The following is a 20,592-nucleotide window of genomic DNA, read 5'->3' as shown; positions in this document are numbered from 1 at the left end:
ATATAAATTAGTTTGAAATCCACTCCACAGACATGAATAAACATCAGAATGGCTCTTTATTAACAATAAGTAACAAATGTAAATAGTAAAACAAATATAAAATACATGACACATTGAAGGAAAATATTAAACAAAATAAATAAAATTTTCTTTACAGGAAAAAAAAGACAAAGATAAACACTGATAAGACGATGCGTACTTAAAACTTAAAAAAAATAAAAACAAACGTGTACCGAGCATTTGCCATCCCCTTTTCTTATTTGATAAAATGTGACAAAAAGCAAAGTGGCTTGAACTTGAAGTTGCGTTCTTTATATTGTATAAAGACTATAGTTCTTTATATTGTATAAAGACTAGAATAGCTCCACAGAGACGAGGCAGTCGCTCTGGTATCAGACACAGACTGTGACGTTTAGAGTTTAGAGTCCCACCACTGTACTGTCACTGTGGCGTAACTGCTTCTCTATGGCAAAGAAACCACCACAATCTGATGTGCAAAACAAGAGAAATAACATTTATAGACACGTTTTCTTCCTTTTTATCAATGCCATTCTGTAGTTAAACCTGGCACTTGGAGGCATCAAATATTGAACAATACGGTAAAAGGAGGAAAGGATTCTGGTACCTAAATTCACTATTGCCAAAGTCTAAGGATTAATACATTGTCTTTTAATTAATCTAGGACACAGACAATAAGCTGAAGAGATGATTAGAAAATGGCTAGTCCCCCTAAAAGTCGCTAGAAAAAGCAGAGAATTCAATGGGGAAGTGCATGCCTGTGCCTGGATTATTTTACAGTACAGTACTTGTACGCCCCCTTAGTGTAAAAGGGAAGAATGCATCTTCATTCATTGTTTAGAAGTCACATGATACGTAAAAATGTTCAAACAGGTTTGTGGGGTAGATCAGTCGTTAGCTTGAGATAACGCATTGTCCTTTAAGACACATTAGAAGTTTGGACCAAACAGTCCTTGTAAATCGCCAACGTGTTTAGATAGACATTAGCAAAACAAATTCTAGCAGCTTTCTCTAGTCCATAGTTTGTAAATAACGGGTCATAAAAATGGCGATGAAATTATATACCGGTATATATATATATAAAAAACTATGGACTGTATAATGTGACACTGCTGTAGTCTTTTGAGGAAGTCACAACAAAAGATTATACAGAGAGCTACATGTCAGACAGTATCTGAATGCTATGAAGGGCCCCTGTAGAACAATGTTTCTGTCTTCTGCTAGTGCAAAAAAAAAGAAAAAACATCAGCCATGACAGAAAAGGGCAGACAAAAGCCAAATGTACATCAAAGTACATTGGACATCATGCGAAGTGCACTGAGTTTCAGTGTACAGTACAAACAAACAAACAATAAAAGAAAGCTTTTCACCATAGCTTGTCAACTGAATCATTGATCATCATCAAAACTTTGAAATCAATTTGTTGTTGAAATACTGTAGATAACAAAACAAAAAAAACGATTAACAGCAAAAGATGAACTGATACGGTATGTCCAAAAATACAATTTCTTTTCCTTTTTTAATTTAGTGTGTGTGAGTGTGAGTGCATGTGGGGGTCTCTGTGTTTGAAAAATAAAATAAAAAATAATATTGGTACAGTATGCTACTGGGTGAGCTTGGTTTGCTAACACTTTTAATGGCATTTGAAAACGATTGTTGGTTCACTGGTTTCCCAACAGCAGTCAATGGTGACTACCATACCATTCTACATTAGGGCGGCAGTGGCTCAGGGGTTGAGTGGCCGGATGGGAACCGCAAGGTTAGTGTCGAAGTGTCCTTGAGCAAGACTCTGAACCCCTGATTGCTCACAGGTTGGTGCCTTGCATGGTTTCCTCCACCATCGGTGTATGAATGCATGTGTGAATGGGTGAATGTAATGCACTATCTATGTAAAGCGCCTTTGATAAAGGCGCTATATAAATGCACCATTTACATTAGTGAGGTTAATTACAAAACATCAACTTCCTGATAGAAAGCATGTGTGCATGCACACACACACAACAGGAGCTACTGTATAAGAAGGGGAAGTACAGGATGAAAGGCAGGAGAAGAGGGAGGCACTATAGAAATCCATTTCAGTCTGCTATAGGATTCTGTTAGTCTTAAGGATGGGCCAGTGGACGGAGTTTTAAGTCACATATAATAAGAGTTCTGTGGTTCTATAGGAGTTTTGGAGATTTAATAGTGCATCTGTTCATGAATGTGTTTGGCTTGATATCAACTTGGGCACTTCATGAGATGGCAAACAAACTGTTCTCTCTACTGTAAATGAGTAAGGAAAACATTGCAGTGTAGTGCACTGCATTTCAGCATAGTGTGTGTTTATCTAGCATTCGATATTGCAAGATTTATTGTACATTGGATTCTGTTGTCTACTGACAGGGAGTATCGTGTGCGGGGAACCAACCAACGGCGATGCTGCACTTTAAGGCATGGTCTTTGTGAAGTTAAACCTAGTTTATTCTGTATAAAACAAGCTATACACGGCTCATAATACTCACGCTGTGAGACAATAATGACACGGTGTGACCCCGTAGAAATGTAAGGAGGTATGAGCCAAGTGGCTCAGTACAGCCTGTGAGACAATCCAAATTATGTCCATTTAATCTCAATTTATATTTAGTTGCGCACCGGTGTTGTGCACCGAAAACAGCAGCAAGCTCACAACAACACGTGTCGCAGAGAGCGTGTCGCTCTGCTATTATCGGAGCATGACAAAACGTGCCACAATATATAAATTAAGCCTCACTGTTACACGGTATAAATTATGATAATATGGTCCAGACACATTAGAGAAGGCTTGAGGAGGAGGAGGAAAGTTGGAGGGAAGAGCAGAGATCGCGCAAACCACAGGAAGTTGACCGTTGATATACTACGGTAGCAGTTGGCCAGTATGCACATGATTCTGTTTATGGTTACGCTACTCATGTAGTAGCATGACGGTGTCCATTCATTCACAGGGCTGTGTTTCCGTTCAGGAGTGTGTATCCATGATCCATCGACTTAAGGTTTGTGGCCTTTTTTTGGCTGCTACACTACATGGGGGTTTCTGTCCATTAGGGGCTATAGTCGTGTGTCCGTTAAGATCTGCATCATCACCCCAGTGTCCACAGGAGTCCGTCCATTCATTCAGACCTTGGAGAACAGTTCACCACAGGTAAGGTCTGATAACACTTGCCGCTCCCTCTAAAATGAAGTCAGCATTATTCATAATCTCATCCCCCGAAAACAAAGGGAAGTTTGGTGGTCGTTGTGTCAATGAAATTAATATTTCTACTGTGAGATCTGAATCCCAGGCTGGCGTTTCAATTCACTGTACAATTCTCTCAGAGGAGAGAGATCTCACATGCTTCTGTTTTCCCCGGCTCACTTCTGAGCGATGGCCTCCTCTCCGCTCGGTCGGATGCGGCTGAACGGCAGCATCCCTCTGCCGGCTCCGCCGATGCCCACGTCCAGGTTTCGTGCCGTCGTCGTGTCCTCCGGCTTGGCAGAGGCGGTCCCCTGTTGTCCCCTGTTGTTGACGACGGTGGGACCCCCGGGCCCCGGCAGGATCTCCGGGAGGGGCCCGGGGAGGACGGAGGAGGCTTGGTGGGACCCTCCGGGGCTGGTTGCCTTGGTGGGGGCCCCTTGCAGGGGCTTGGTGGGTGTGGTGGGGCTGGTGGCCAGGCCCAGGGTGGTCAGGGCGTCCAGGGTGCCGTCTGGGTCCACCATCACGTTGATCACTGTAGGAAGTATAGGAGAAGGAGAGCTCAAAGTAAAGTGGAATGGAGTGGTGGTTCCCAAGTGGGTATTTGTGTCAACCCAACAATATTACTCCAATACAGTACTGTACTGTACTAATACTATACAAAAAGTTATCATTAAGTTAGTCCCAATAGAGGCAAAATCTATACCCCCCCCCCCCAAAAAACAAAAACAAAAACATAATTATTTTATTTTTCCCCACAAAAAAAAGCAAGGGATAAATGTACTCAAATAAAAAAATCACACCTGTGTGAACTGAGTGGTGAAACTCCCCCCGCCTCTCCTCTCTCTCTCTCTCTCTCTCTCTCTCTCTCTCTCTCTCTCTCTCTCTCTCTCTCTCTCTCTCTCTCTCTCTCTCTCTCTCTCTCTCTCTCTCTCTCTCTCTCTCTCTCTCTCTCTCTCTCTCTCTCTCTCTCTCTCTCTCTCTCTCTCTCTCTCCCCTCCCTCCCTCTCTCCCTCTCTCTCTCTCATTGTCAGGCAACAGTGCAGCACTATCCCTCTCTCTGTTTCTGAAAAACAGCGCCCCTACTGGTACTCATTATACTGGTGCAACACAAAGGTGAACACATAGGTGAACACACACGGACATTGCTGTTCCTTGGAGTGGTTGCACCTGTGTCTGTCTGTCTGTGCGTGCGTGTGTACGTGCGCGTCATGTAGGTTGCTCCTATGTATGTGCGTGCGCGTGTGTACGTGCACGTCATGTATCCATATGCCTGTTTAACGATACCTTGTAGCTGTTTCTCTACTCTCTTTAACTCCAGTAGAATAGAGGAGATCTCCTGCAGAAAGGAGAAAAAGGAAAGCCACAATGACATCAGCTCATAAAACCATAATATCTTCATATCACTGTACGTTCCTATCTGTGCTCTATTGTTCCGCTGTGTAAAGTAACTACACAGACATTTACTCAAGTACTGTACTTTAAGTATAATCGTGAGATTCTTTTCATTCACCTATGTGTACTTTTTACTCCACTACAGTTATTTGACAGCATACATTAACCACTCAAAAACGTCAAGTTGAAACATTTAAAAAGATCTGAGTTTTTTTTTACGATAGTACTGTACTTAGTAGTAAAAGTTAGAATTTTAAGTTTGCCTTTTACTTGTAACAGAGTCTTTTGTTATGTTGATACTTTTACTTAACCCATTCTGAACGGGAACCCATTTTGGTGTCAGCATCGTGTCGTGCTTTAGCTATTGAAAAATAGCAGATCTACAGATCTTGTAGGTCTGCTCATACGAGGAAACCTCGTATGAATCTGATCTCAGGTCAGAATGGGTTAAACAAAAGATCTGAGTACTTCCACTGTACTGTTCAGAGGGCTGCCCTACCTTGTTGGTGGTTTTGAGGAGCGGTATGTCACTCTCAGATCTCAGTTTGTTCTCAATCTCGTCCCAGTTCCTGTCCTTGTCTTTGAACAATATCCTGGAGCAAAATGACAGATACAAATGACTTTGGTTACACAAGCACACAATGGCAAACTGCAGGTGCTTACATGCATGCTAAATAAATGCCCTTTGGAATGATATTCAATTCTAATGCTGCGTCATCAGTGCCCATACCCGAGGCGGGGTTGGCGAAAGGGCCTTTCTGTGTGGAGTTTGCATGTTCTCCCCGTGTCCCCTAGGGTAGGTACCCTCACTGCAGTAATCCTGGTCTCTAAAACTACCTCCCCCTGGCCAGCAGGGGGGCGCCTGATGGAGGGGAAAGGAACTGGTCGGAATAACGTGTTCCTTCCACGCGCTACGTCCAACCAGGGAAACTCCCTCCCTGTCAGGTGAAAAGAAGCAGCTTGGACTCCGCATGCATAGAAGGAGGCATGAGGTCAGTCCGCTGCTCCCCCAGGTTGGCAGAGGAAGTGTAGCGCCCAGGATTACATTAGATAATTGGCACTGGGTGAAAAAAATGGGTTGCAAAATCGTGAGATAAAAATAAATAATCTAATGCTGTTCTATTCCATTTCAAATGGCATGTTTTTGTATTCATGTGTCATGTGTGTATTTGCTACTTGCTTGCTACTGTGTAGCCAGGCTACATATTGGTTACTGAAATGACCCAAACTAACTTTATCAAAGCTTATTTTATCTTAAATGTCCACTCAGTCATCGTTTAGAAAATGCTATGGCTAACATGTTATAATATCTAATATATTATATAGTTATTATAATGTCGTAATTTTTTTATTATATAGGCAATTATACTAAAAGTATTTCAAAACAAAAGCAATAGCAAATAGCTGACTTGTTTAGTGGGAACCATGGATCCAGTGGGCCTTTAAAGCTTTAGTTGTTTTACCTGATTTTTCCTGCCGTCTTGTCAACAGACTGTCTGATCTTGGAGGACAGCTGAGACACTGAGGTAATCAGGAGACTGTCCAACACCGCCTGAATGGACAGAGGACAATAACAACTACAGTCGAACATGCACTGAAAGGAAACTGAATTTCAGATATCCATCAAAACAAACAACAAGCAATGTATACAGTAACTGGCTCGAGAGCAACTCAAAATACGATTCAATTGAGCTTAGCTTAAGTTCAGGAAGAATACCTTGGCAGGACATCTCAATATCCAATCAGTAGTACTGTAGGTTCGATTAAACCAGATGAATTACAAAGTTGTTTGTAGTAAAAGTTGTTTTGAGAGGATGTGAGACAATAAGTGAGTTGACTGTCTACAGTACTACTGTACTGTACTAATTAAAGATTATTAATTATAAAAAAATAAATAAAAAATTTGACCAGCACAACTGTCGAAACGGCAGAAAGCCGTATTTATTTGCCGTTATCGGGTCAGGAGAACTAATTGCAACTCTTTCACTCCATTTCATACAAAAATTATTCAAAAGGCGGTTATCAATCCACAGCATCATAATTATATTATGTTTTTCTTGCAATTTTGGAAGTAAAATGTTAGTGAGGTAAAGGGGTTAAGCTACTTGCATTCAGAAAACAATGAAAAGGGTTACTGAGCCAAACAAGTTTGAGAACCACTGATTTATGAGAACCAAACCCATTGATGGCAGGAACTACACGTCCTTGTTATTCCTCTGGTACTGTATGTCACCACGTTACAGTATCTCTCCCTAGTGTTGTTTTCGTCGACTAAAACTAAGACGAAAAATGTTCGTCGACTACCTTTTTCCACTGACAAAAACGAATGGAAACGAAATGAAAACTATGCTACGATGACTAAAAATAAGACTAAATATAATGACAAATTCGTCGACAAATAATAACTAGACTAAAATGTTAGGAAGGGACTAGTGGACAAGAGATCCAGTATAAGTCATTTTACACTATTTTCAGCAGAAAATAGCTGATCTACAAGCTTGTAGATCGGCTATTTTCAGCAAGTGTAAAAACACTCATTACGACGGCATCAAGGCCCGCCAAAATACATAGCCGACTAAATCAACTGTAGATTTAGTCGACTAAAATCTGATGACATTTAGTCGACTAAAACTAGACTAACACCATAGTGTTGGTCTAGTTTTAGTCGACTAACATTCCAGGTGACTAAAATGTTTCAGTCCAAAGACTATGACTAAACTAAAATCTAAATTTGCTGCCAAAAACAACACTGTCTCTCCCTCATCATGTTTATTTCTCCGCTCTCTCTCCTCTCGTCTCACCTCCTCTCGGTTCCAGGTGCGTCTCCTCAGAGCCCGGGGCTCCAGGCTGTCGGGAGCGCGTGGGCGGAGCTCCACCGGCCGCCCGTTGATCTCGGGCGCCTTATTGGTCGAGATCACGGGCGGGATCTTCCTGAAGTTGAGGCTCTCGTCAAACACCCGATCCACGAGCTGGGAGAGAGAGAGAACAAAAAATGGTGGGGAGAGAGAGAGGGGGAGAGAAAACAAGAGACACATAGAGAGAGGGAGAAGAGAGCGAGACACGAGGGTTGAGGAGAGGAGGTTAGGAAACAAAATATCTCAGATTCTCAGTTGTATACGTATTAGATGAAAATGTGCGATAAATGAGAAAATTAAAAGCTCTTAAGGGTAAGCTAAGCTTAGTGAGGGGTTGCCAGTCAATAATAAATAATACTCCACTTCCTCTCATGGCAAAGAAAGAAAGAAAGAAAGAAAGAAAGAGCAAGATATTAATACCTCCCACGATGGATATAAAATCCAGAAGCAGCGGTGTTAGCCACCAAAAGGAGTCAGAGTTAGGGCCGATTCATACTCCTATTTTAGAGCTGAATAAAAGTCGGTTCGGCTCTGTAGAGCCTACAATGTGACGTTATTTGAGGTTCGGGGGGGGGGGGGGGGGCAGGTACCGTCCTAAAGTCGGCTCTTCGGTGCTACTGAGAATTTCTGACGAGCCGAAATCATTTCGGCACTACAGCGCCGAAACAGCGGTAAAATAGTAGAGTATGAATCGGCCCCTTAGCCATCTTTAAATCAGCGCGACAGCAGCAGCAGCAGCAGGGTGTCTGTCAGGAGGAGCGATGTGCACATGTAGCGTTGGAGGGACGGCCAATATGGATAAGAAGAAGAAGGAGGAGAAGAAAGGGGGCACCTTTTTCATGCCTTCCCGTATGTCCGGCTGCAGCAGCGCTACAGGGCGCCGTGCGTCGGGGGGCGACGTGCCTACCTCTTCCCGGGTGTCGATGGCCGATCCGGGCGTGGTGGCGGCGGTGCTGGCCGTGGTGCTGGGCGCCGTGCCGGACGAGCTCACCGAGTCAATCTCCCCCGCCACGTCGTGGATCTCCCGCGCCAGGATGGCCAGGTCCTTGGCCAGGTCCTGGCTGATCCTGCGCACACAGGGGAATAACCTGTTAAACCAATCAGACGGACGGGTTTCCTTTTAGGATCTCAAGGCAAAGTGCATTGACATACTGTATATATCCAATTCTGACCTGAGATCAGATTCTAAAAATGTCTTCTACATCCTGACAGTTTTCCATTCTGACCTGAGATCAGATTCTAAAAATGTCTTCTATGTCAGTCGCTCTTCGATTTTTCAAAAATAGCAGACCTACAAGCTCGTAGCGCGCCACTCGGTGGGGCACTATGAGCTTGTAGATCTGCTATTTTTCAATAGCTAAAGCATAACATGATGCTAACACCAAAATGGGTTCCTGCCCAGAATGGGTTAAATAGAGACTATAGAGCGTTGCAGTCTTGACCTGAGATCAGATTCTAAAAGTGTCTTCTATACATCCTGACGGTTGTTTCCATGTCAGTCGTTCTTCGATTTTTCAAAAATAGCTAAAGCATAACATAATGCTAACACCAAAATGGGTTAAAGGCGGGTTACGCCGCGCGACAAAGCCAACTCCAGTTGTGACACGATATTTTTGGACCAAACAAATAATTACAAAGAAGAAAAACAACAACAAAAGTGTTGTGTAACCTGACGTTTTTTTTCTTCTTTCTAATTCTTTGTTCGGCCCCAAAACAATTGTGTTTGTTGTCATGATTTGTCACAACTCGAGTTGGCTCTGTACGAGGCTTAAAAGGTCTTTAGATAAATACTTTTTTGAAAAGTCTATGAGGAAAATGAACAGGGAATCATTTCCTGGGCCCTGGTAGGGGGGCAGGACTGCGGCGCTCTATTGACTGTCTGCAGACAAGGTAATCGTATAAAAATCGGACGTGTGTTAAACAATACCAGTAATCTAGTAGCCAAACTACGACTATAGCATGACTATTACTCAGTGACTCAAATTAAGATTAACATACAGTCTTACTGGAAGGTATTGTTTTAGCTGTTTTGCTGTTTTGTGTAATGCATTTCACAGTGAGTACATTGAAGCATTTCCCAGCACTGCCTTCTTATTATTATTAATTACGCTAAAATTCATGTTCAAAGATTTTCAGTAAGTTATATAAGGTATATAGATAATACTAGTAACACTAGTACAGTAGCACAGGCTGGGTGCTAATAATAATAATACAGGCATGACAAACCTTTGGTTCTAATAATAATCTTTTGTTATCCACCTATTTTATACTTTCAAACCTTTTCGACAATAGCAAAATGCAAGCTCACGCGATGCACTAGCTTGTAGATCTGCTATTTTTGCAAATTTCCGAAATGTTCAAATGCTTCAAAACGGCATGTTGAAAGTGGTCACAAAATATTAAATTCTAAACGATATATAGGACGCTACAATATCAATATCAAATCGTATTATCAGATAAGAAATACAACATTCATACAAATACAACATCCCACGATTTTGTAACCCATTTTTCACCCCTGTGTCAATCATCTAATGTGATCCTGGGCTCTACACACCCTCCACCAACCTAGTCCCCCATATATGGGGGACAAGGGGAGAGCAACGGACTTGAACTCATGCTTCCTGGACTAACACAGTTTTGACCACTTTATACTGGAGAAGAAGAGAAAAAAGGATCCCGCACACTGTCTTCCCTGTCACGTTTTGTCTCTACTTCTCCATTTCTCCGACGCTCCTGTTCACTGTAGGTGTGCAGAAGGACCTTTTTCTTTTCTTTATACTAAAATATTGTGTGGATCAGGGGGGCCGAACTGCAAACTGACAACTAACACATTTAGGCCTGAATCGAAATACTAAAAAAAATCTTCTAAATGGTGACAATTTTCTGAAAAACCTCATGTTTCTGTATCAGTGGTGCTCAATATTTCACGTCAAGGACCCCAAACATGATATGTAATTGGCCACCGACCCCCCCCCCCCCCCCCCCCATCTGGAAAATATGTTGTTCCAGGAACCTCTCATGCAGAAGCAAAGATTTGAGTTAAAAAAGGTTCACTCTGAAAGAATATACGTTCAAAGATTTGAGGCATACATTTTCACGATTCTTCAAAAATAGCAGACCTACAAGCTCGTAGCGCGCCACTCGGTGGCGCGCTATGAGCTTGTAGATCTGCTATTTTTCAATAGCTAAAGTATAACAAACACCAAAAGGGGTCGATCAAACGGAGCATAGACGTCAGCGTATATAAATGGATACCTGGCAATCTCCTCGCTGTGCGCCGTCCAGTCCCTCATGTACTCGTCCTGCTCCCTCGCGCGGTACTTCATCACCACGCCTCCCGGGCCCGTCACCGTGCCGGGCGGCGCCGGGCCTCCGCCGCCGCCGCCGCTGCCCGTCCTGGAGCCGCCGCGGTGCAGGACCGACGGGGGGTGATGGGGGCGCAGGTGGTGGTGGTGGGCGCGCCCTCCGTGTCTCGGGACGACGTTGTTGTTGCTGCGGTTGGAGCCGAACTCCTCCTCCGAGGTGGAGCCGTACTCCGGAGGCAGCCGTCTCCACCTGCTGCTGCTGGAGACTGGAGGCCGTGGAGGGGAGGGAGGGAGGAAGGGAAGACCGTGTTTATTGTTTTAGTCCGCGTGTTTGTGGGTCGCTGTCTGTGTTTAATGTGTCTGACAAAACTACGAGGACAAGTTTTCAGCCCGACATGGATGGGGTCTTCATCAGGTCTGACCTGAATTGTAGCCTCGATACACCCAAGGCTTTCATTTCGGCTGCGCGGAAAAATGAAAACTGGGAATTGTAACCTGGGAGCTTCATCGGACTGATGAAGACCTCTCTTTTTTATTTTCAGGATTCAAATTGACACCTAATGACAATGCTGCTGTATGAGGCAACAGACCGGAGAGTCATTAACGTTTGTTTTATGTTATTGCATTGTTAATTGTATACTGTGTAAGACTGTTAAAGCCAGGCAAAGTCACATATTGTATCAGTGATGATGGAAGCAAATATTATTTCTGTCGTGCTTACTATTCCACTAAGACTGAAGGGAGGAATGTTAGGGGCTCTCAGTGGACCATGTTCAAATGACAGGCATGTTGTCATTGTACAGTATGAAGTTATGACTTCATACTCGGGGCTGGGAAACTCCACCCCACACAGGGTGAGGTTTCCCATTGGCATTATTATGGTCATCAGCGCCGGGGGAAGGCTGGTGATGATGCTGCAAAACTATTGAAAAGCTTTACTGCTTGTTAACGTTTTATTTCTCCTTCATGCACAGCTCAGCTGCAAGAACATTCTTTTTGTGAAAAATGTAACATAAAAGAAATGGCAACACAAAACCTTTGCTGGTTAATAATCCCGCCACCTGAAAGCACCACCCCGCCCAGGGCAGCCTACAGAAGCGTCCCACAAGGGTTGCGGAAAGCCTTGGGCCGAGCTGGGAGGACATGTTAATCTACACAGGGTTCCACATAATGGTCACAGTGACTGCGTTAACTGTAGCCCACAGACACCGCGATGAGACAACGTCATGCTCTCTCAAGGCCTATTCATAGTCTGGGTTTTCGGCGGTGAGGTGACCACCGCTCCGGCGGTGAGGTGACCACCGGAGCTGAAATAACGTTGAGCGGTGGTGAGTAAAAAAACAGAGAGAAGGGCTGGAGCGGTGGCGGCTCGTGACGTCATGTTGTAGTTCGGTGGTCACCTAACCACCGAAAATCCAGACTATGTATGAGCCTTCACTCTCCACTTATATTTCAGAGGGGAAATGGGAAATTTGTTCAGATTTTGACCAACACTCTGTGGCACTAATATATATCTCCACAAGGAGGAGCATCGTTCCAGGCGTATAATCTTCTCCCTGATGTTACACTGAATGAACACCACATTTGGGGTGTGTAAAATTAAGTAAAAATGTCTGAAATGAATTATTGGTTGGAGAAGAGCATTCGAGTCATCTTCATCACTGTATTATATGGCTGAATTAGACGGGTGGGGATCACACAGTTAATAATAATACTGTAACGCACGTTGCCAGACCTGGGTTACTCTACTGGTGCTGCTGTTATGCTTTTTTTTTTTAATTAAGCTTTTACTCTTGTGTAATTACAACCCTTTTCCCCCCATCGACTACTGAATGATTTTTTTATATCATAAATATGGTAATAAATAATTACACTCACAAAATTGTTTCAGTTGCACCAAGGGAAGTTTAACGAAACGTTCTATTAGTGTAACCCAGGTCTGACACGAACACACACACACGCACGCACACGCACACGCACACACACACACACACACACACACACACACACACACACACACACACACACACACACACACACACACACACACACACACACACACACACACAGTGTAGCGGTACAGTACCCATCAGCTCCTCCTCGGTAGCAGGGCCCTCATGCTCAGGCTGAGGGCTCTCTGGACGGTGAAGACCAACACATCACAATGGAAACGTTGGAAACAACTCAATGAACACGTCACCGACACATGATGTACACACAATACTGTGCCAGGGAATGAAGGGTATACCCCCACCCTCCAAACCTTCAAAACCACCCTCAAGACCCACCTCTTCAATATTGCCTTCCCTAGCTAACCCTTTCACTAAAGTTGTTTTTAATTTGTTGTTACCTCTGTAAAGCCCCCCCATGTAAAGCGTCTTTGGGTACTCAGAAAAGCTCTATATAAATTTGAGATATTATTATTATTATTATACTCCACAACGCACACCACAATACATACAGTATACATTATATTATTCAAAGGCCAATAATTGATTCTGACCTAACCTGAATAAGAAAGTCTGATTTAGCCATTGTCATTACAGACATTGTCGTATGACAAAATATACAAGGCGTAAGTAGTTGAGCTTTGAGTTTAATTAACTCCCTATTCTTACCAGAGAACCATACATTGTATTTGTTGCTTCTTATAAAATTGTGGCAAGGAAAAAGGACAAACTGGTCTGGAATGAGGACTGGTTTGGTTTGGTATGTTATTGATGATTATTTAATATGTCTTGTTCAACAAGGTAATCTCTACAAATCAACCTATAGCGTTTTAGATTTTCTTTTAACCGCACACTCAATTCAAGTTTAAAATAAAGAAGCACAATACGGCTTGAAATTCACGATTGCAATGTTAATTAGCCATCATTGATGTCGTAGAACGCGTCCGAGGAAGAGTTATTTTAAACCTGTTGACAAGTAGTCTGCATGTTTTAAGCCTTTTAGTGTCTAGAAACATAACGTTATAGTATAGTATTTGAAGGCATTAAAATAAACCCTACGAGAGTTTTAGTTAAACACAGAACGTAAAACCCTATAGTAAAAAAAAAACAGACCAGTCTGAAGCGAGTGGTGCAACAACAGCACCCCCTATTGGTAAACACACAACACTACACAGGGGGGTGTCATCGTTTCGCTCACCTGTGGGAGAGCAGTATCCCGACGTGGTGGTCTTGCTCCTGGCCTCCGTCAGCTTGGACACGCTGTTGGCTCTCATCCTCAGCCGGCTCTCCGTGGGCGTGGAGGAGCGCAGGCCCAGGCGCAGCGCCGTCTCCGTGGACAGGCGCTGAGACGAGGAGGAGGCGGAGCCCCGCCCCCCCAGCGGCGCCGCCATGCACTCCGAGTCACTGCGCGCCGACGACATGGAGGAGCCCCCCTGCACGCGGTTCCTCCGCGGCTGCGCCAGCATGTCCAGGCGCGCCGACGGGCCCTTGCTCCGGCCGGACGGCGGCTTGGAGGTGGAGCTGGTGGTGGACACCTCCGAGGCCACCGACATCCTGTCGGTGTTGTCGTTGGCCACGTCCGTGTCCGAGGTGTTGTCCCCCAGGCGGGCGCGGCGGAGAAGGGAGGCCCTGGTGGGCCGCGGCTGCGGGAGGGAGGAGGCCGCCGTCTGCTGCTGCTTGCCCAGGGAGGACGTGGTGGCCGCCTGCAGGGTGGTGGTGCGGCCGGTCTTGGAGGAGGAGGAGCTCTTGACGGAGCGGCCGCCGCCGTCCAGCTTGGACTGGAGGAGGTCGTCCGTGGTGGTGGTGTGGTGGTGGGAGGAGCCGCGCAGGCCGGAGTACGCGGGGCCGGAGTACGACGTCTCCTGGTCCGAGGAGAGGACGTCGGAGATGGGGAAGGACGAGGTCTGGTCGTCGTCCGTGAGGTCCAGGGAGGCCTGGCGAGCCCTGGAAGAGGTGGACGGCTGGACGGTGGTTCGTCGCGAACCGTCGCTCCTGTGGCCCGTCGTGGCCTCCGCCGTGGCGGCGGTTCGGCTCTTGGTCTTCCTCTCCAGGCGTTCGCGGGCGCTGGCGCTGACCGCCGCGCCGGTCCTGGAGGACACCGCGCTCACGTTGCTCTTCTCGCGGTGCAGGCTGCTCAGAGAGCGCCGCTTGCTCTGCACGCTGCCGGTGGCTTTAATCCTCTCCGCCTCTCCTCCTCCTCCGGCCGTCACCTGGCTGGCGGTGCTGGCCGTGTCCACGTCCGACTCGGGGGAAATGGAACCGGCGGCGCGGCCCTGGCCGTTGGCTTTGGTCTTGTTCTCGTCCCGGAGCTTGGCCTCGAGGAAGGCCATGACGGCCTCCGTGTCCTTGAGCAGCGTGGCCGTGTCCATGCTGCCCGCGGAGTCGCTGCGCTCGCGCCCGCCGCCGCCGCCCCGGTTGATGCGCGGGATGAGCTCCGAGGGGACGTTGGCGCTGGGCTTGTCGACGGTGAAGCTGCCCTGGCGCACCAGAGGCTTCCCCCCTGACGACTTCCCCTCGCCGCCCGTCTCCCCACCTCCTCCTCCTCCTCCTCCTCCTGCCTTCCTCTCCTCGGACCTCTTCTTTCGCTCGGCGCTGGAGGAAGAGGTGCGAGCATGGGGCGGTCTGGACGGGGAGGAGGTGGTGGAGCTCGGCTTCCGTTTGACGCCCGTCATCTCCTCCTCCTCCAGGGGCGTCAGGGACTCGCCGTCGCCCTTGTGCCCTCTGGGGTGGCTCTCCTTCTCCTGGGGCTCCGTGTCCTGCTTCTCCCCGATCTCGGACCGGCTCAGGAGGCCGACCGATGACGCTTTGTTGGCCCCGGGTCTGTTGCCCCCCCCCCGGGGGTCGTCCACCCCCGGGAGCTGGGGGAGGGTCCTGCGTTTGCGGTGGTCGCTCAGGCCGGGCACGGACGACTCGAACGCGTCCGTTTCTGTGGAGACATCGAGATGACAGATGGGTGTCAAACGGTGTCGTTTTTGGCGGCACGTTTAGATCTTTAGTTTTTAGTCCTAGTCTCTTCAATAGTTTTCATTTATAGTTTCAGTCACATTTTAGTCACCTGGAATGTTTCAGTGTTGGTCTAGTTTTAGTAGACTAAATGTCATGAGATTTTAGTCGACTAAATCTACAGTTGATTTAGTCGACTAAATTGTATTTTGGCGGGCCTTGATGCTGTCGCAATGACCGTTTTTACACTTCTACTGGATCTCTTGTCCACTAGTCCCTTCCTAGACATTTTTGTCTAGTTTTTATTTGTTGACGAAATTGTCGGTATATTTAGTCTTAGTTTAGTTAGAGTCATCATAGCTTAGTGTTCATTTAGTTTCCATTTAGTTTTCGTCAGCGGAAAAAAGGTAGTCGACGAACATTTTTCATCTTAGTTTAGATCTTAGAATCTGATTTCAGGTCAGAATGGGTTAATCAGACCAGTGTGTGTCCAGTGCGGAAACCTCGTATGAATCTGATCTCAGGTCAGAACGGGTTCATTTCTCTGAAGTGTCAGGTTTCCCCTGACTGCGTACACTGTACCTCTCTCCTTGTGCAGGAAGGCGGGCGTCTCTGCTCCAGAGCCCTCGGGGTCCGTCCTGGTGTGATTGGCGGATAGACTGGCCCACTGAGACACCCAGCCAGTCTCACCAGCATGAGCCTGGGGGGTGGGATGGGGGGGGGGGGGGGGGAGAGAGGAAGGGGGGATGTGGGGTGAGTGAGACCAGTCAAAAATGAGCAGGAAGACTAGTTGCAATGATCCAGCATAGCAACAGTGTGTACGGATGGACGTACTGTATAGGCTGGGAAGAAAAAAAACATACTCTGACTGAGATTTAAAATCCAGACTTGTGCTTCTTCACACTCACGTAACCATCAAACATGGCGATTCATTTCAGACATCTTATTTGGTCAGCGTTTTGACGCCTTGTTCTCGTCTCCTCGCACAGTGGGAAGGGGTTAATAACCATCCACCAGGATCACAGAGGCCAGGACAGCATGTACTGTACCATGTACTGTACCATTTGACCAGAGATTAAGAACCCTTAACAGCGACGACGCCTTTCTTCTTTGCTATAACATTGTAGTAAAAAGCCTGTCACAGTGCATCGCGTTTCACGTTAAAAGAAGTAGTCGCCTGGAGGGCAGAGCATGGTCTGTCATCTCGTCCTGATCTAGGTCACTCGATTGGTCTCCCCCCCCCCCCCCCCCCCCACCGCCTGAGAAGGCGAGGCAGTGGAGGGTTCAAAGCTGCAGGAGTATGACTGTCTGAGTCCCCATTAGACGGCTCGGGCCATGAGTCTTTAATCTCATCTTCCTCACATTCTAAACTACAGTACGACGTACAGTAGAGAGAGAGAGAGATCTCTGCTGTGGCTGGTTTGAATGGTGTTTTAGGTATAGCGACTTCTTTCTTTTGCGTTGGAGTATACAATGTATACTGTACATTATGAAGGCATGTTAAGTGAACCTCTTTTTTGCGGGAACCCCTATTGGTGTTTTAATCATTATGTTATACTTAAGCTATTGAAAAATAGCAGATCTACAAGCTCATAGCGCGGCGCTATGAACTTGTAGGTCTGCTAGAAAAATCGTGAAAATGTGCCTCAAATCTTTGAATATATATATTCTTTCAGAGTGAGTTTTTAACTCAAATCTGTGCTTCTGGGGGGGGGGGGTCGGTCCCTGGAACAACATATTTTCAGGTGGGGGTCGGTGGCCAAATACAGTTGGCATCCTTGACATGAAAATATTGAGAACCACTGATATACAGAAACATGAGGTTTTTCAGAAAACTGTCAGGATTTAGAAGACTTTTTTTTTTTATTCAGGCCAAAATGGGTTAAGAGATACAGTATACAGGGCCGGGCCACACTGGGGATGGAATTGGTTCTGCAACGCGGTATGATGCCACTATAATCAATGGAACCCAGCTGCGGTGTACACAGGTTGTGCCGTAAGCTCTGCCACGTGAATCTATTTTTTTCACGCAAGTGCTCTATTTTGTGTTAACGCAGCCCTTCGCCTCGCCTTCAGAGGGAAAGAAACCGCATATATACGGAACTCCCCGCGGGACGGACAAATTGTCTCTGCAGCCCCCTAGCTGCGTAAATGCGGTTCCGTTCCGTCCCCCAATGTAGAACGTATAGTACAAGATTATCCCATCTTGACCCGAGATCAGATTCTAAAAATGTCCTCTACATCCTGACAGTTTTCTGAAAAAGCCACGTTTCTATGTCAGTGGTTCTTCGATGTTTTTTCAAAATTAGCAGACCTACAAGCTCGTAGCGCGCCACAGAGTGGCGCGCTACGAGCTTGTAGGTCTGCTATTTTTCAATAGCTAAAGCATAACATAATGCTAACACCAAAAGGGGTTCCAAGCCCCAAAATGGGTTATGTCAGATGCAATGGACATAAATAGATCCACGGTGAGTCATAGACTGATGGTGTTAAGGAACAATGAGAAGGAGAGAGAGAGAGAGAGAGAGAGAGAGAAAACAGCATTCATTAAATGGATGGGAACTGTAGAGAGATTGTTTTAGTTATGACACCCTACCTCCTTTGTTTTGTCTCCAGTCTCCTTGACTCTCCCCAACCCTGCCTTTAGCTCAGATGGTAATAGTACAGAGGAGTCTGGATTCTGGTTCTGGTCCACTCCAAACACCTGTGGGAGGGGGGGGGGGCATTTCAACAGGACGGGGGTGACACTGTAAGGAAATCATCTCAAAAACACATTGTTTCTTCTCGTATTGATACGTGTGTGTGTGTGTGTGTGTGTGTGCATGTGCGTGTGTGTGTATAGTGTGTGTGCGTGTGTGTGTTTGCTACTTTCAATCTGATGACCATGTTTTGAGCATGTATTTATATATGTGCCATTTTTTTCAACACTCCCCCCCCCCCCCCCCCCCCACCAAACAAAATAACAGATCTACCAATGAGCTATTTTTGCCATTAAAGTCCTACGATGAAATATATAGGGTTTAACCCATTCTGGACGGGAACCCCTTTTGGTGTTTGAACTAAGCATTATGTTATACTTTAGCTATTGAAAAATAGCAGATCTACAAGCTCGTAGGAGCTTGTAGATCTGCTATTTTTGAAAAATCAGAAAGAACGAATGACATATAGAAACATAGCTTTTTCAGAAAACTGTCAGGATGTAGAAGACTTTCTTAGAATCTGATCTCAGGTCAGTTCATGTCCACGTGTGTGAAACCACAGAACCACTACATTAGTATGTGTTGCACAGCGCTTCCAAGTACTGCAAGCACAACTCCGACGGTCCTTTGTCACGAAAAGCTGATTCAATGGCATGATGCCCTTCATCACGTAAACCCATGTCATCATAGACTCCTACCGCAAAAGCAAGCAAGCAAACTCTCTCTCTTTCTTTGTGTAATTCAAGCGATGCATTGGTACATGATAGGTAAGTGCCATGGCAACCTGAAAACACAATAATGTGTGCATAAAAGAGACACACACACACACACTCACACACTCACACACACACACACACACACACACACACACACACACACACGACATAATGCTCATTTAAGAGAACAAAATGGAGAGTGCGGAAGCGAGCGAGAGCCAGGCGCTGTAGGCAGAGTGCCAATTAGAGTGTCAGCTAATTACAGCTATTAGCATAACAACACATGCCTTTTAGAATGCAGTAAAAAGTGACTGAAGTACAACCATGCTGGTTACTGAGCCCTCTATGTTTTAGTAATCCAAGGCCTCTCTCTCTTAAAGACACAGCTCGGTATAGACCTTTTAGCTTATATCTGCTTCATCATCTTCACTGGCTGTAAAATGGGCTTCCTGAAATGCACCGACATGCCCTCCTCCACTAAAGCCTTTATTATAGATTTATACGTTAAGTGCATGCCGGTGTCACGGGGCCAAGAATAGCCACAATATCTACAAGCTCACAACAACACATTGCTTTGATTGCTCTGTGTAACCGAGATCTCCTCCTGTACGTATAGCAGGGAACCGTCAAAGAAATAGAAAGAAAAAATGGTTGCTTGAAAACCAAAGCTGCAACCATTTATGATTATTTTAGGTGTATTTATTTTTTATGCTGTGTTCCCTATGTAATGTCATGTAAATGTATTCCACTGTTTGACCGTCTGTTTTTCCGTTTCGTGTTTCCTGTGAGGACTGCGGATGAAAATGAGCAACTGTGCTATATCCGGTGTATTTACGTCCATGTGACGTCCAATAATATGCATTGATTGTCCTGTCCAAATAAACAAATAAAGTAAAGTAAAGGAGTCTATAAGGGCTCGTATTCGGGGAGGCCTCATAGCCTAAGGATCTGTGTTTCTTCTTAGGAGCTGTGGGGAGGGAACGGAGCTGGTCACGTTTGAGTCTAAAGCCTGTCTTTATAGATACCTTCTTCTTATGCTTTCTTATATTCTTAATGATGTATACTAACTATTACTGCACTAATGCTCTGTGCGCCATACTTTGTAGGGTGACGTGACGTCATGGGACTAACGTCACGCTGTCGACCGTCAACGCTATGCAAACACACTGTGAGCTTGTAGATCTGCTGTTTCTTGGCATGCATCACGAGCGCACAACTAAGCATATAATTAAGCACAACGTGTCTATGAATAGTTGAGAGGCTCTATAACAGCCTAATAATTACAAAACTTTCTTTTTGGCTAGACTATACATTTCCTTCTGTTAAACCAGTAATTTTCACTGTACTGCAAGGCAATTTTGACATGGGTATTTAAGCTGATATATATACACCGGTATATATTTTCAGTCAAATAGCTTCCCTAACCTAGCATTGTTATAACTGCTTCTCACTCGTCTCATTGCCCTGCCCCTTCGGAGACATGTTTGGCCGGCTGTGGGCGTGCAGTGGGTTGGGTGGCTTT

The 20,592-nt window shown here is 45.6% G+C and overlaps 1 protein-coding gene across 2 annotated transcripts in view; it reads right to left on the bottom strand.

The window, feature by feature from the left end:
- Nucleotides 1–37: 37 nt before the first annotated feature.
- Nucleotides 38–20,592, bottom strand: part of cep170aa (centrosomal protein 170Aa) — an 84,111-nt gene continuing 63,556 nt past the window's right edge. Inside the window, exons 13-23 of one of the 2 annotated variants that reach the window (XM_083775144.1) lie at nucleotides 18,252–18,359; nucleotides 16,238–16,355; nucleotides 13,911–15,638; nucleotides 12,850–12,900; nucleotides 10,714–11,029; nucleotides 8,288–8,522; nucleotides 7,402–7,569; nucleotides 6,064–6,152; nucleotides 5,100–5,193; nucleotides 4,493–4,544; nucleotides 38–3,740 (exon numbers count right to left, since the gene is read on the bottom strand). In XM_083775144.1, the coding sequence (XP_083631270.1) occupies nucleotides 3,385–3,740; nucleotides 4,493–4,544; nucleotides 5,100–5,193; nucleotides 6,064–6,152; nucleotides 7,402–7,569; nucleotides 8,288–8,522; nucleotides 10,714–11,029; nucleotides 12,850–12,900; nucleotides 13,911–15,638; nucleotides 16,238–16,355; nucleotides 18,252–18,359 (3,315 nt within the window). In that variant the 3' untranslated portion in view covers nucleotides 38–3,384. The remainder of the gene's footprint in view (nucleotides 3,741–4,492; nucleotides 4,545–5,099; nucleotides 5,194–6,063; nucleotides 6,153–7,401; nucleotides 7,570–8,287; nucleotides 8,523–10,713; nucleotides 11,030–12,849; nucleotides 12,901–13,910; nucleotides 15,639–16,237; nucleotides 16,356–18,251; nucleotides 18,360–20,592) is intronic. The other variant, XM_083775145.1, reaches the window with a different exon arrangement.

The sequence above is a fragment of the Protomyctophum parallelum genome (genome assembly GCF_964188405.1).
Source record: "Protomyctophum parallelum genome assembly, chromosome: 10".
Lineage (NCBI taxonomy): Eukaryota > Metazoa > Chordata > Actinopteri > Myctophiformes > Myctophidae > Protomyctophum > Protomyctophum parallelum.
The sequence above is the reverse complement of the archived record's forward strand: the minus strand, read 5'-3'. Positions and strand labels throughout refer to the sequence as shown.